At 46.0% G+C, this 13,386-nt stretch overlaps 1 protein-coding gene across 2 annotated transcripts in view; it reads right to left on the bottom strand.

Moving 5' to 3' along the window:
• LOC117353568 overlaps positions 1–13,386 on the bottom strand; it is a 312,994-nt gene that overhangs the window by 94,151 nt on the left and 205,457 nt on the right. For both annotated transcript variants that reach the window (XM_033929657.1, XM_033929658.1), the window contains one exon: positions 4,189–4,210. In XM_033929657.1, coding sequence (XP_033785548.1) covers positions 4,189–4,210 — 22 coding nt within the window. The remainder of the gene's footprint in view (positions 1–4,188; positions 4,211–13,386) is intronic.

Raw genomic sequence — 13,386 nt, 5'->3', positions numbered from 1 at the left:
AGAAACCTCTGATGCAGAGGCCATATCGGAATATGGAGGTACGCCTCTTTGAGATCGAGGGACATGAGGAACTCCCCTGGTTGAACCGCTGCAATAACTGATTGAACCGTCTCCATACGGAAATGTTGAACCCTGAGAAATTTGTTGACCCTCTTGAGATCCAGCACTGGCTGACCGACCCCCCCCCCCTTCTTGGGCACAATGAAGTAAATGGAATACCTGCCGAGACCTACCTCCTTCGGGGGGACCGGCACCACAGCCCCCAGATCCAGAAGCACTTGAGGAGTTATGCGTACCGAGTCCCTTTTGGCCGCCCCATTGCACGGGGATACCAAGAAAGAATTGGCAACGGGATAGGAAATCTCTAACTTGTAACCTTCTCGTACGTTATCTTGGCCCATTCCACCAGAAAGGCAGACAGCCGTCCCCCCAAGGGAATGGCGGAGGGAGCCGAGACCCTGTCATTGTGGATTGTGATTTGCTGGAGCACGGGCTCGCTGAACTGTTGGGGGTTTTACTGCACGAAAGGAACTCTTTTGTGGAAATCTAGGTCTCGAATTAGCGAAGGAACCGTAAGCGGGCTGAAAGGATGGCTTACCCGGCCTATATCTCTTAACATCCCTGAAGCGAGGTCTGGCAGACGAGGATTTCAAAGGCGGTCTAGGCCTGTCCTCCGGCAACCGCTGTGTTTTGGCATCACCAAAATCCTTCACCAACCTATCCAAATCCTCCCCGAACAACAGATGACCTTTAAAGGGAGTTTCACGAGCCGAAGCTTGGACGCCGCATCCGCCGCCCAATTACGGAGCCACAACGATCTGCGAGAAACCACGGAAAGAGACATTTGTTTGGCAGAAGCACGAATAATATCATACAAGGCATCCGCCAAGTACGCCAGACCAGACTCCAGATCAGTTATCTGAGGGAACAGAACCCCCGGACTCCATCATGTTATCCGCCATCAGCTGAGACCATTGCAGACATGCACGCACAGCATATGAACTGCAAACCGCGGCTTGCAAGGTGACCGCTGCCACTTCAAAGGACATTTTAAGCGAAGATTCAATCTTCCTATCCTGGACATCCTTCAGTGCAACACCCCCCTCCACCGGCAAGGTAGTCTTTTTGGTGACCGCTGCAAACAATGCGTCAACCCTAGGCAACTTAAATTTCTCCAGTTCATTTGGAGCAATAGGGTATAACTGCCGCATGGCTTTCGACACCCGCAGACTGGCCTCCGGCATGTCCCATAGTGTCGTGATAAGCTCCTACATGGCTTCATGAACCGGAAAGAATCTAGGCGGCTTTCGCGTCCCTGCCATAAGGAATTCGCGGACCCATAAACCTGCGGATCCTCCTGCGAGATGTTCAATCCTTGCAAAGCCTTAGAAATTAAAGAGGAAAGTTCTTCCCTGTGAAAAAAATGGAGAGCGGAAGGATCATCCACGTCCCTACCCGTTGGCTCCTCCGTGTCCAATTCCGGCACCTCACCTTCCTCCAACGCCTCAGGAAGAGTCAGAGACAAGGGGGAGACTGGGGCAGGGTCCCCCATCATCCGCAGCCGCAAGTCTGCGGTGCTTCGCCGCCTGAGACTGCACTGGAGGGGAAACATTATTAATAGTAGTATTACTAGTAGTAGTAGTAGTAGCAGGAGCAGGCAGTAAAGGAACATGCAAATGCACCGCCTGAGCAGGCTGAGAGCTCTGCAAGACAAAGGCATGGTACATCAGCATTATAAACTCCAGTGAAAATGAGCCCAGCCCAAATCCCGCCGGCCCGGCCTGCCCTGAGCAGTGGAGTGAAACCATGGCTTCCCCCAGCGCTTCCGACGCACCAACAGCCGCCGAACTCCCATCAGACACAGGCGCGCCCTGAAGAATGGCCGACTCCACGGCGAGAGAAGAGGAGCTCGATCGCGCCTCTCCAGCGCGGGAAAACTCCAAGTCACACATCGGCAGCAAAGAATCTTCGGCCGGCGCATCTGCACAACCGGCAGAGCACAGCCCTGACGGTGTTCTGCGCTTCCCACAGCGCGAACACCTTTTCACAGACTCTGCTGCCATTTATTTTTTTTTTTTAACCGAAGAAAGCCCGCCAAAACCACCGATGCAGCACTCTAAAAAACAACAACAACAAATAAACACCAGGAACTGACCAAACCGCACCAGACACACGCAAACAAGTAATTTCTACTCACCCAAACACTGCCACTTAGCACAACAGCATTAAAAGTTATGGCTGGCAGTTGCAAGCTGGAAGCTGACCAGAAGGCACAGCACAACACAGGGAGGCTCTGTACAAATTTTTTTTTTTTTAAACTGGAAAGAAGAAAATGCAGAGCCCAAGTAAACCCCTCAATCCACTGGAGGGGAGGGTGGAGAAGGGACCTGGGGGGGCCCAGGTGTAGCTCCCAAAGCTGGCACCGCTCAGCCCGACACCCCTTTCTCTCTGAAGAGAACTAGTCTCAACAGAAGAAAAGAAAATTCACAGAAATGCACAGCACAGCCAGAATCCAGGAGCTAGATGAATAGCTACGAACCCCTGCTGGGAGATAGAGCATACTGGATGTACAGGAGGAATGCCAGTCTATAAGACCACCTGTTAATCAGTTTCTCTATCTCCACCTGCTGGTCGATGTGGGCTATCCCACTAGTCTCTGGATTCATCTGCTGCTGTGCTAAGGAAAAGCTCTTTTCTGAAGTGTAGAACAGCGTGAGCAGGACTCAGGATAATGCTCAGGTCCTAAGCCCTTAATACACCAACGATGGGGGTCGGTTAAGGAAATGGCCCGGCCACATTGGCTACACCTTTTAAAACTGGTAAGAGGCCGGGACACAGACAAAAATACAGCTGCAGCCGAATGAGGGCTGGCGACAGGGCCTAAACCCAAGTCCCACTGGACAAAAACAGACAGAAAAAAAAAAAGAAAAGTTTATATAAAAAAAAAAGACATGCCGCACAGCAACTTATAAAGAAATAAAGCCGCAGTGCGAGAAGGCAACTTGAAGAAACGGCAGAGCTATAGAACAGGACTTCTTGGCTCCGTAGAAAACTAAGAACTGATGATACGCTGAGGAGACGCGCGACCTGACTTGGGTGGGAAGGCACTCGTGAGCTCTTAAAAGATCTTCAAGCAAGACTGCTTGCGAGGCTGTCCGCTACGGGGCTCCTTGGATGACGTCACCCACATGTTGAGAATATGCTGCCTGCTTGTCCTGGGAATAAGACTTATACTTCTTGCACTGTGCAACACAAGCTTACAGAGAGCTGAATCACAATGCAGAGGTGAGAAACACATTTTGAGTAGGGCCAGCTCAAAGGGTTATGATGCCCTAAGCCAATTTTGATGGTGGTACCCCTGCCCCCAAAGCTTAAGCTTTCTTCCCTTCTTTCTCAAGTACCTAGTCCGACATTGCTCTCTCTCCTCTCCCCCAGAGGCCATCTAAACATTACTTTGCTTGCTAGCATGATGCTTTCAGCAAGCCCCTGATCTTCCTTCTGCTGTGTCCTGCCAACAGGAAATTGAAGGCGGGATGCAGCAGAGGAAAGACCCAGGGCTGGCCAAAAGCATCATGCTGGCAAGCAAGGTAATGTTTAGAGAGCCATGGGGGAGAGAGGGAGAAAGAGGAGAGGTAGCAATGCTGGATTAGGACCTAGAGAGAGAAGGGGAGAAAGGTTGGACAGAGAAGGGGAAGAAAGCTTTGGACTAGGTGACGCACTGGCAGTGAGCTCTGGTGCCAAGATTTTGGTGCCTTGTATCTCCGGTGTGCTGGGCCAGAGCCTCATCTGGTCCACTGGTTGAGCTAGCTCTGCATTTAAGGCAGCACTACAAAAAGAAAAGATTCAAGGACACAAAATTCTGGGCGCCAGTGTGCAATTTCTGGGCACCCTGGCAACCTGGCTCCAGAGATCTGTTGAGCCCAGTGTTTATTATATTAATGATACAAGTTATTAGAATGACAGTAAATGTAACTATTTAAAATTATAGAACAACCTTTCCATAACTGTATGACTGCCCTATTTATTATGGCAGCATTTGATCACTATAGAGTATAACCTGCATGGAGTGACAGGTGCGGTTCAAACCACCTTATTGGGCAGACTAGATGGACCATGTAGGTCTTTATTTGCCATATTATACATGTATATTTCTATGAATAATAAGAAGTTTATGTATTTTGTACTTACTTCTTCATAGGCAATATCCCAACTGAAAAAAAAAATATAGACCATGAAACAAAAATACATTTAATTTAATAAGAAACACTTTCATGAAATTGATATTTGTATTTTTGAAAATGTACACATTTATATACAAACATTTATTCACCCTTGGCCAAAACTGTATATTTCAATAAATCTAAATAAAAACAAAGAAAGAGAGAGAGAGAGAGAGAAAGAAAGAGACCGAGAAAAAGAGAGAGAAAAAGAGAAAGAGAAAAAGAGAAAGAAAGAGACAGAGAGAAAGAGAAAGAGAGAAAAAAGAGAAAGAGAGAGAAAGAAAGAGAAAAAGAGACAGAGAAAAAGAGAAAGAAAGAGACAGAGAGAAAGAGAAAGAGAGAAAAAAGAGAAAGAAAGAAAGAGAGAAAGAGAAAAAAGAGAAAGAGAGAAAGAAAGAGAAAAAGAGAAAGATAATATATTTTCCACTAGATAGATGAGACATTCTAGACAGGTGGGTAATCTCCCAATGGCTGTATGCCATATGCAGAAGGAATTCACTTCAGATTTTTTTTTTGGGGGGGGAACTCCTCTACTTTACTGGGAGCTCTAGCACCAGCTGCAGTTAGTAACCAAGCACAAGTACGTGAAGTATGCTCAAAAGAGAACAGCCAAAGGCAGCAAAGGAGCTCAGGAACCACCCCTGCATGCACCTGGAACATATATAAAGAAATCCTCAAGGCCCCCAAAGGGCTAACCAGCATCCAAGAATCAAACTTGGAGAAGTATAAGCAGAATGAGATAGTAGGTAGGTGCAGGAAGAACAGGGCAGGAGTCTAGAATGTCTCACCTATCTACTGAAAAAAATATTATTAAGTTAAGACTCTCTCTTTTTCCAAGACAATAGGTGAGACCATTCTAGACATGTGGGACGTACAAAAGCAGTCTCAAAAAACCAGGGCAGGCTGACTATGCTGATCCTCAAGACTGAGGCCTCAAACGCAGAGTCCTGTCTTGCCACCACATCCATTCTTGAAAATTTGGCAAACGCGTGTGGAAAATTTGGCAAACGTGTGTAGAGCGGACCAAAGACCTGCTCTACTAATCTCAAGGGAGATCACCCGAGCTTTAGCCTACGAGGAGGCCATACTACTCGTAGAATGTGCATTAGCAGAAAAAGGAGACTTAACACAAAGAATGTAGGCTGACTAAAATGTGGGAGTGCCCGCGTAGAAGAATGAGTCAGCACAAAAAGTTGGTCAGAGAAGCGAACATTTGTGACTTCTAGATAGCGCAGGAGAACTCTGCGGACATCCAATTAAGAGAATGATACAAGGACAAATTTGTCCCCGTCTCTGCAGGAACTCTAATTTCCCCATCCCCACATGCTTTATCACTGTCCCTGTCCCATGCCTGTAAGCTCTGCCTTAACCACATAAGCCTCAAATATTTATGATTTTAAAGTATTTAAGGCTTGTGCAGATGAGGACAGAGCTTGAAGTAATAGTGAAGGGACAGGAAAATAAATCATCAGGACAGGACAGGAAAATGAGTTCCCGTGGGGCCAGTGAAAAATTTGTCCCTATGTCATTCTCTAATCCAACTCATGCAAAATATAGTCTCATTTCTTAGAACCAGTAGGCTGAAAAACAGGTAAATTCACTGCCTGAGTAACATTTGACAGTGTGGAAAGATCCCCATCGCAAGACCTTCAGTACAAGTCAGCCTGGAGTGCCGAGACACATCTCGCTGAAGAATTGGTGACCAGAAAAACTGCCTGTAGCATCAGGTCCAAGAGAGAAGCGGTGGCGGCGAAAAGGGCAAACAGAATACTAGGAATGATAAAGAAGGGGATCACGAACAGATTGGAGAAGGTTATCATGCCACTGTACCGGGCCATGGTGTGCCCTCACCTGAGTATTGCATACAGCACTGGTCGCCATACATGAAGAAGTACACGGTACTACACGAAAGGGACCAGAGGAAAGCAACTAAGATGGTTAAGGGGTTGGAGGAGCTGCCGTACAGCGAAAGATTAGAGAAATTGGGCCTCTTCTCCCTCGAACAGAGGAGATTGAGAGGGAACATGATCAAAACATTCAAGGTACTGAAGGGGATAGACTTAGTAGATAAGGACAGGTTGTTCACCCTCTCCAAGGTAGGGAGAACGAGAGGGCACTCTCTAAAGTTGAAAGGGGATAGATTCCGTACAAACGTAAGGAAGTTCTTCACCCAGAGAGTAGTAGAAAACTGGAACGCTCTTCCGGAGTCTTTAATATGGGAAAACTTCCTCCAGGGATTCAAGACAAAGTTAGACAAATTCCTGCTGAACAAGGATGTACATTGATATGGCTAGTCTCAGTTAGGGCGCTGGTCTTTGACCAGAGGGCCGCTGCGTGAGCAGACTGCTGGGCATGATGGACCGCTGGTCTGACCCAGCAGTGGAAGTTATGCTCTGTTTTAAGCAGTCAAAAAGGCTGCGCAGCCTTAGGTGTAGCAGAAGGCTGAGGATTTTGTTGCTTCTGTTGCTGTTGTTTCTTGGGAGGCGCTCAATTGTAAGGAGTCACCTTTGGAGTATAACGCCTTTGGAAAATTGGAGGAGGGCGTGAAAGTTTCAGAGGAGCTGGCTTAGGCTTTGGTCTGACAATGGAAGCAAAAGATTTTTCATGTTCAGAAAATTTCTTAGTAGCTGCCTCGATGGGTTCATCAAAGAGGTCATTGCCTGCACAAGGGATGTTAGCCAGGCTGTCCTGAAGATTAGGGCCCATGTCAATGATGCAAAGCCAGGCCCAGCGGCATATTGTTACAGAGAAAGCAGTGGCCCTGGCTGACAATTCAAAGGCATCATAAGAGGACTGACAAAGATGCAATCTGAGTTGCGACAGTGTAGCAATAACTTCTTGGAATTCGAAGTGCTTCTGTGCATCCAGAAAATTGAGAAATTTGGGAAGGAGATCATTGAGGAACTTGAGATAAGTAAAAAAGTTAAAATTATAAATAAGGCTTTGGAAGACATCATAGCATTTTGATAAAGACGACGTCCAAACTTGTCCATAGTTTTCCCCTCCCTTCCAGAAGGAACCGTAGCATAGACTCTGGAAAGATGGGATCTCTTTAAGGAGGACTCCACAAGAAGGGATTGGTGAGAGAATTGCGAATTCTCAAATCCTTTACAATGCAGAGTTCTATACCTGGAGTCCAATTTGCCTAGAACAGCAGGAATGGTATAAGGAGTCTCCAGGCAGTGTGTGAAAGTCTGAAACAAAAGCTTGTGAAGAGGAAGCTTAAGTGACTCTGAAGGAGGTTGAGGGAGATGCATGACCTCGAGATACAGAGTACTTAGAACCAGCATCTAGTTGAAGTTCTAGGTAATCAGCCATCTGTCGAAGAAAAACAGAAAGACAGTTGATACCAAGGCCTTGCCCTGAGAGGGACTCGATGACCCTGAGACAGCTTGGATTGGAGGCAAAGCCTCTCTGGAGAAATGACCATTAAAGGAATATGGAGACTTGGACAAGGCAATGGAAGCAGCTGAATCCTCGAGGTCTGGACGCGGAGACCTCGATCGAGAAGTTGGTGGTATGGAAGAGCTGGAAGGTCTAGAATGAGGACTAGACAAAGAAGGTTGCTCTTTGGAAGAAGACCTATGTCTGGATGGATGCCTCGATGAAGGCCTCGACTAATGATGTGAGTGGTGTGCAGAAGCAGGTCTCGATGAGACTTTGCCCTAGAGATGGAAGTAGGAAATGCTACAGGTGAATGGATAGGGCTAGAGGCAGTAGATCGAAACTCAGGAGGTTTGATGGAGGAATCTCGAAGCACTCCCAAAGACTCTGCATCCTTCACTTTGGAGTGAATTCCTTCTGCATCCTTGTATGGCAGTGTTCTCCCTAGGGCTTTACCTGGACGGTCCGCCCAGGTAATTTAGTTGACCGCCCGGCTATCATCCACTCGAGAATTCTGCTGCTGCCGCCGCTGCTCAACATTTAAAAAAAAAAACAACAAACCCGGCTTGGAGATTTCACGCCTTAGCCCGTAGTGAACTTATGCTCCGGGGCTCTAACGTGTACGTGCCGGCTTTCCTTCTCTTCCCTCTGAAACCGGAAGTTATGTCCAGGGGGGGAAGAGAAGGGAAGCCGGCACGCACATGTTAGAACCCCAAAGAATGCGTTCGCTATGGGCTAAGGCGGGAGACAGGTCAGTGAAAACAAAAGCAGGAGAAATGGGACAAAACAACATGCATTTAATTCCTAAGAATGGGCTTATATGCTCTCATAGTAAATCAGCAGTGGGCTGGTATCCTGCAGGAATATCTAAAGACTTACTGGTAGAACAGCCTATGAGGCAGAAATTGTTACAAAAAGGTGTGACAAGAACATTTTCTTCAAACCTATTGGCAGTCATGAGGCAGCACATGGAGTTAATGGCATAGTGGCAGAAAAATCACAGATGCTGCAGACAGAATTTTCCTCTGAAATAAAATGAATTCAAAGTTCTGGCCAGCCAATTGCTGCCTGGCTGGGCCGGAATTTCCTCTCCGACTGCAGAATTGACGTCGGGGAGAGGAATGCTGGTCGGCCCGAAGCAGGGAGAGCTTGGGGCGGCGGCCTGGGGGCCTGTTCACTGATGGCAGTGGCAGTGGCTTGGGAGAGGGCAGGGAGAAAGAAAGAGGGCAGGCAGGGAGACAGAAGGAAAGAAGAGAAACAGAAAAAAAGAAAGGGGGCATGAAGAGAGAAAGAAAGAAAGGGCAGGGAGGGAGAAAGAAAAAGTTGGGGGAGGAAATGAGGTCTGCATACAGGCTGAAAGAAGGGAAGAAAGATTAGATGCACAGTCAGAAGAAGAAAGTGCAACCAGAGACTCATGAAATCACCAGACAACAAGGTAGGAAAAATGATTTTATTTTAAATTTAGTGATCAAAATGTGTCTGAATTTATATCTGCTGTCTATATTTTACACTATGGTCCCCTTTTACTAAACTGCAATAGTGGTTTCTAACGCAGGAAGCCTATGAGCGTCGAGAGCAGCACTGGGCATTCAGCGCAGCTCCCTGCACTAAAAACTGCTATTGTAATTTAGTAAAAAGGGAGGGGGTATTTTTGTCTATTTTTGTATGGTTGTTACTGAGGTGACAGTGCATAGAGTCATCTGCTTTGACCTCTTTGAAAAACCCCCGGAATAGGAATGATAATTAACATTTTCTATGCTTACAGTGTGCTTTGTGGGGGGTTTTTTTATTTTATTGTTGGTAGATCATTTTGACTTGGTCATTTTAAAAGTAGCTCACAAGCCCAAAAAGTGTGGGCACCCTTACTCTAGAACAGTGGTCTCAAACTCAAACCCTTTGCGGGGCCACATTTTGGATTTGTAGGTACTTGGAGGGCCGCAGAAAAAATAGTTAATGTCTTATTAAAGAAATGACAATTTTACTTGAGGTTAAACTCTTTATAGTTTATAAAACTTTCCTTTAACAGTTAAAAGGAAAGATATATAAACTATAAAGAGTTTTACCTTATGCAAAATTGTCATTTCTTTAACTATTTTTTCTGCGGCCCTCCAAGTACTCTATATTTTCTGCAGCACTCACATTTAAAGTTTAATATCTTTTCTTTCTCAAAACTGGCACATTTCAATCACTAAATTGAAAATAAAATCATTTTCCTACCTTTGTTTGGTAATTTCATGAGTCTCTGGTTGCACTTTATTCTTCTGACTGTGCATCCAATATTTCTTCCCTTCCTTCAGCCTCCTGTATGCTTCCTCTCCTCCAGACCTCATTCCCTCCCCCAACTTTTCTTTCTTTCTCAATGTCTGTCTTTCTCTGATTCTGTGCCCCATTTTTTGCTTTGTTTCTGGCTCCCTGTCCCCCCCTTCTTTCTTCCTTCCTGCCCTCCCCCATGCCACCGCCGACAGGGAATACGCTGCTGCTGCCGCCATTGGGAACAGGCCGAGATCTCCATGTTTCTCTTCTCCACGGGGCTGACTGCCCAACGTCAATTCTAACATCAGAAAGGACGTTCCGGGCAGCCAGGCAGCGATTGGCTAGCCAGAACGTCCTCTCAATGTCAGAATTGACGTCGGGCGGCGAGAGAAGCAGGGAGATCAAAGAGCACAGTGCCGGCCTGTTCCCCGATGGCAGCAGTGAGAAGGGAAGGGAAGCAGGTTGGGCACCACTGTTCTAGACGAGCCGCACTCTAGGGAGAACAGTGGAGGGTGGCCAGCTGTGCGGACCCCCCCCCCCCTTGGCACGCCACTGGAGCAGCAGCGTGTCTGGCAGGCTCGTTCCGTTCAAAGTCGCAGGTGGTGGCTCCTTGCGAGATCCGCACCTGCGTCTGAAGCCTCTCTGAAGTTGTGATGTCAGAGAGGCTTCTGATGCAGAAGTGGATAGCGCAAGGAGCCACCAACCCGCGGCTTTGTACGGAACAAGCCAGCCAGGCACGCTGATGCTCCAAAAGGAAGAGAATGATCCAGTCCAGACCGCAAATAAAACCTGGAGAGCCACATACAGCTCCTGGGCCGCGTGTTTGAGACCGCTGCTCTAGAACATTGCTCCTTAGTTTTATCAAGTGGTGCAGTGAGGGGCCAGCACTTTACATCTTATCTCCTCATGTACAGCACGGTTCTTTATTCTAAGCAGCTCTGGCAATAACAGTACTACCTGTGCCTTATGCTACTTTCACTACCACTTGCAGTCAGGTTCGGCATTTTATCATGGTTTTGGTTTTTTATTTAGTTTATCACCAATATTTTCATTTATTTATTAAAGCAGCCTTTTTTAACAGCCCAATGCCCCTACCCATTCAATCCACTGCCAACACTTTTTTGGCGCCTCTTTCAACGGATCAAATATCATAGCCCCACTATCACGTGTTCACATTTATTCTACGTACGAGTTTATCTCATCAGTGTAGAGACCTTTTCGGTAAGTCCATTTTACATTCCCTTTTTTACTTTCCCGAGTGCTGTGGTTTTATTCTTTGGTTTTAAAAGAAGCTCATTTGAACAATAATTTAGATCTTTTCCAGGTTTCACTTTTCATCTACCCGGTCGGCTACTATCGGCTTATGTTTTCAAGATACACTCTGTATTATCAGCTGTTCATTTCCCATATGTTTACTTTTGCCATGTTTAGGTCTATACAGTCTAGGCATACTGTATGTAACCAGCCATCATTTTAAGTATGTATATGCCCTATTTTAGGGTGGAGGGGATAAGTTCTTTTAGCATGTTATGTCATTAATTCTGAGTTTGGTGTTACAATATGTTGTTCTTGGTTTTTACTTTACACATTACTTATTTTTTTCTATGACATGTTCGCATCGCAATTTTACTCAAAAGTATAAATAGGTATCCATATTTCCATTTAAGTTTCATCACGGTGCTCTGGTTTTGCCTCCAGTATTTTGTCACTTCCGTCCACCAGGTCTGGCTATCCGTTACAGTCTTATATTTTAAAGATTCACTCGTTATAATTAGCGGTGATCCACACGTCTCTTCATAATGGACATGTTCGATTTTAGCATTTGGATCTTAGTACTATGGTTTCCTTTCTATAGTTTGCTTTTCCTCTGAAGTCTTTTGAGTTTAGAATTACATTTTATGACATTTTTGTGGTTATAATTGTATGACATGTCTAAATCGGTCAAGTTATCCATTCTTTTTATTTTTATTATTTTTTGTCCCCTCATACAGTGGCAGACCGCCCCAGGTGCCAGCCCTGGGGGGGTACACAGCCTGCTGGATCCAGAACCTTCTGAGCTGCTCTAAATGGCACCTGCACCTCAGCGTGGCTACCGTACTTATTCCGAAGCAGAGTCGGCAGCCGCACTCAAGTGCAGGAAGGTCCCGTGATGACTGCATTTGCTGCCTCTACCTCCGGAAGACGTAAGTGACATCGGAAAGGGTGGACCGGCAGCTGCAGTCTTTGCAGAACCTTGCCCAACTCCCTGCGTCTGCCAGCCCACCCCCTCCAACGTCACTTACATCTTCCAGAGGCAGAGGCAACAGAAGCAATCATCATGGGACCTTGCTGGTTTGGAGGGAGAGAGGAGCATAGAAGGGTGGTGGAGGGAGAAAAAGGGGATCAGGGTGGTATGGAAGGGTGGCGGAGGGAGAGAAAGGGGCAGATGCTGATGGAATTGGTGTGCAAGGAAAGGAGAGAGAGACATAAGGGGGAAGGATACTGGATGGAATTGGGTTGGAGGGAAAGAAAGGTGGCAGATGCTGATGGAAGTGGGGGGAAGGGAGAGGAGAGAGTGAAATGCCAGACCATGGGGGTGTGGGAAAGGGAAGGGAAGAAGAGGAGAGAGATGCCAGACCATTGGAGGAGGGAAGGGAAGAAAATGGATGCCAGAATAATAGGGGTGAAGGGAGAGATGGAAGGGGAATACAAGGAGAGAAGATGCCATATAGAAGGGGCAGAGAGAGGGTAGACTGTAGATGAAAGAAAGAGAATGACAAGACTATGAGGAAAGCAGAAACCAGAGAAGATAATGTAGAAAAAAAAATCTATTTATTTATTTTTTTGCTTTAGGGGAGCTGCATCGCTGTTTCTGTGGTGTTGCATTGTATGCAGAGTCCAGCTTCTTGGTGGTTCAATTTAACTTTTGTCTACGTTTTTCTATTTTATCCCCCCTTTTACAAAACTGTAGAGCGTTTTTTTAGCACTGGTCATGGTGGTAATTGCTCAGAATTCTATGAGAGTCTGAGCTGTTACCACCATGGCTAAAAACCACATTACAGTTTTGTAAAAGGGAGAGGGGTTAGTTTGTGATTACATATTCCATACTAGGCGAAGGTGTTTTCTGTGTTCTGTGTGTTCGAAAGACATGGTTTTCAGTTAGGATTGATTGTGTAGGATTGATCTGTACTAGTCTGGCTTGTTTAGTTTTACAATGGGTTTATTGATGTACTGCTCACTGCAATATGTAAGATGCTGCCTTTTCCTAGGTACACTCTTATGTGATGTGTGGATTGTTACTAAAAATCATGTTTTTCATACAGATGGGGGAGGTGTCAAAAAAATGATGGGCCTCGGGTGTCACATATGCTAGGTACACCACTGCCTTCATAGTTTATATCTAATCCACAAGCTGGCTTTTAGGACCTACAGGGTATGTATCCCTCTGATTCATGACAATTTCACTTCTCATTTTATCTTATCCATTCTTTTTATTATACAACTGCCCAGATAAGCATCATTCTTTGACGTGATTTGACCTTGAAAACTA

This window comes from Geotrypetes seraphini, chromosome 2, assembly GCF_902459505.1.
Source record: "Geotrypetes seraphini chromosome 2, aGeoSer1.1, whole genome shotgun sequence".
Classification (NCBI taxonomy): domain Eukaryota; kingdom Metazoa; phylum Chordata; class Amphibia; order Gymnophiona; family Dermophiidae; genus Geotrypetes; species Geotrypetes seraphini.
This window is presented reverse-complemented; position numbering and strand designations above follow the sequence as displayed.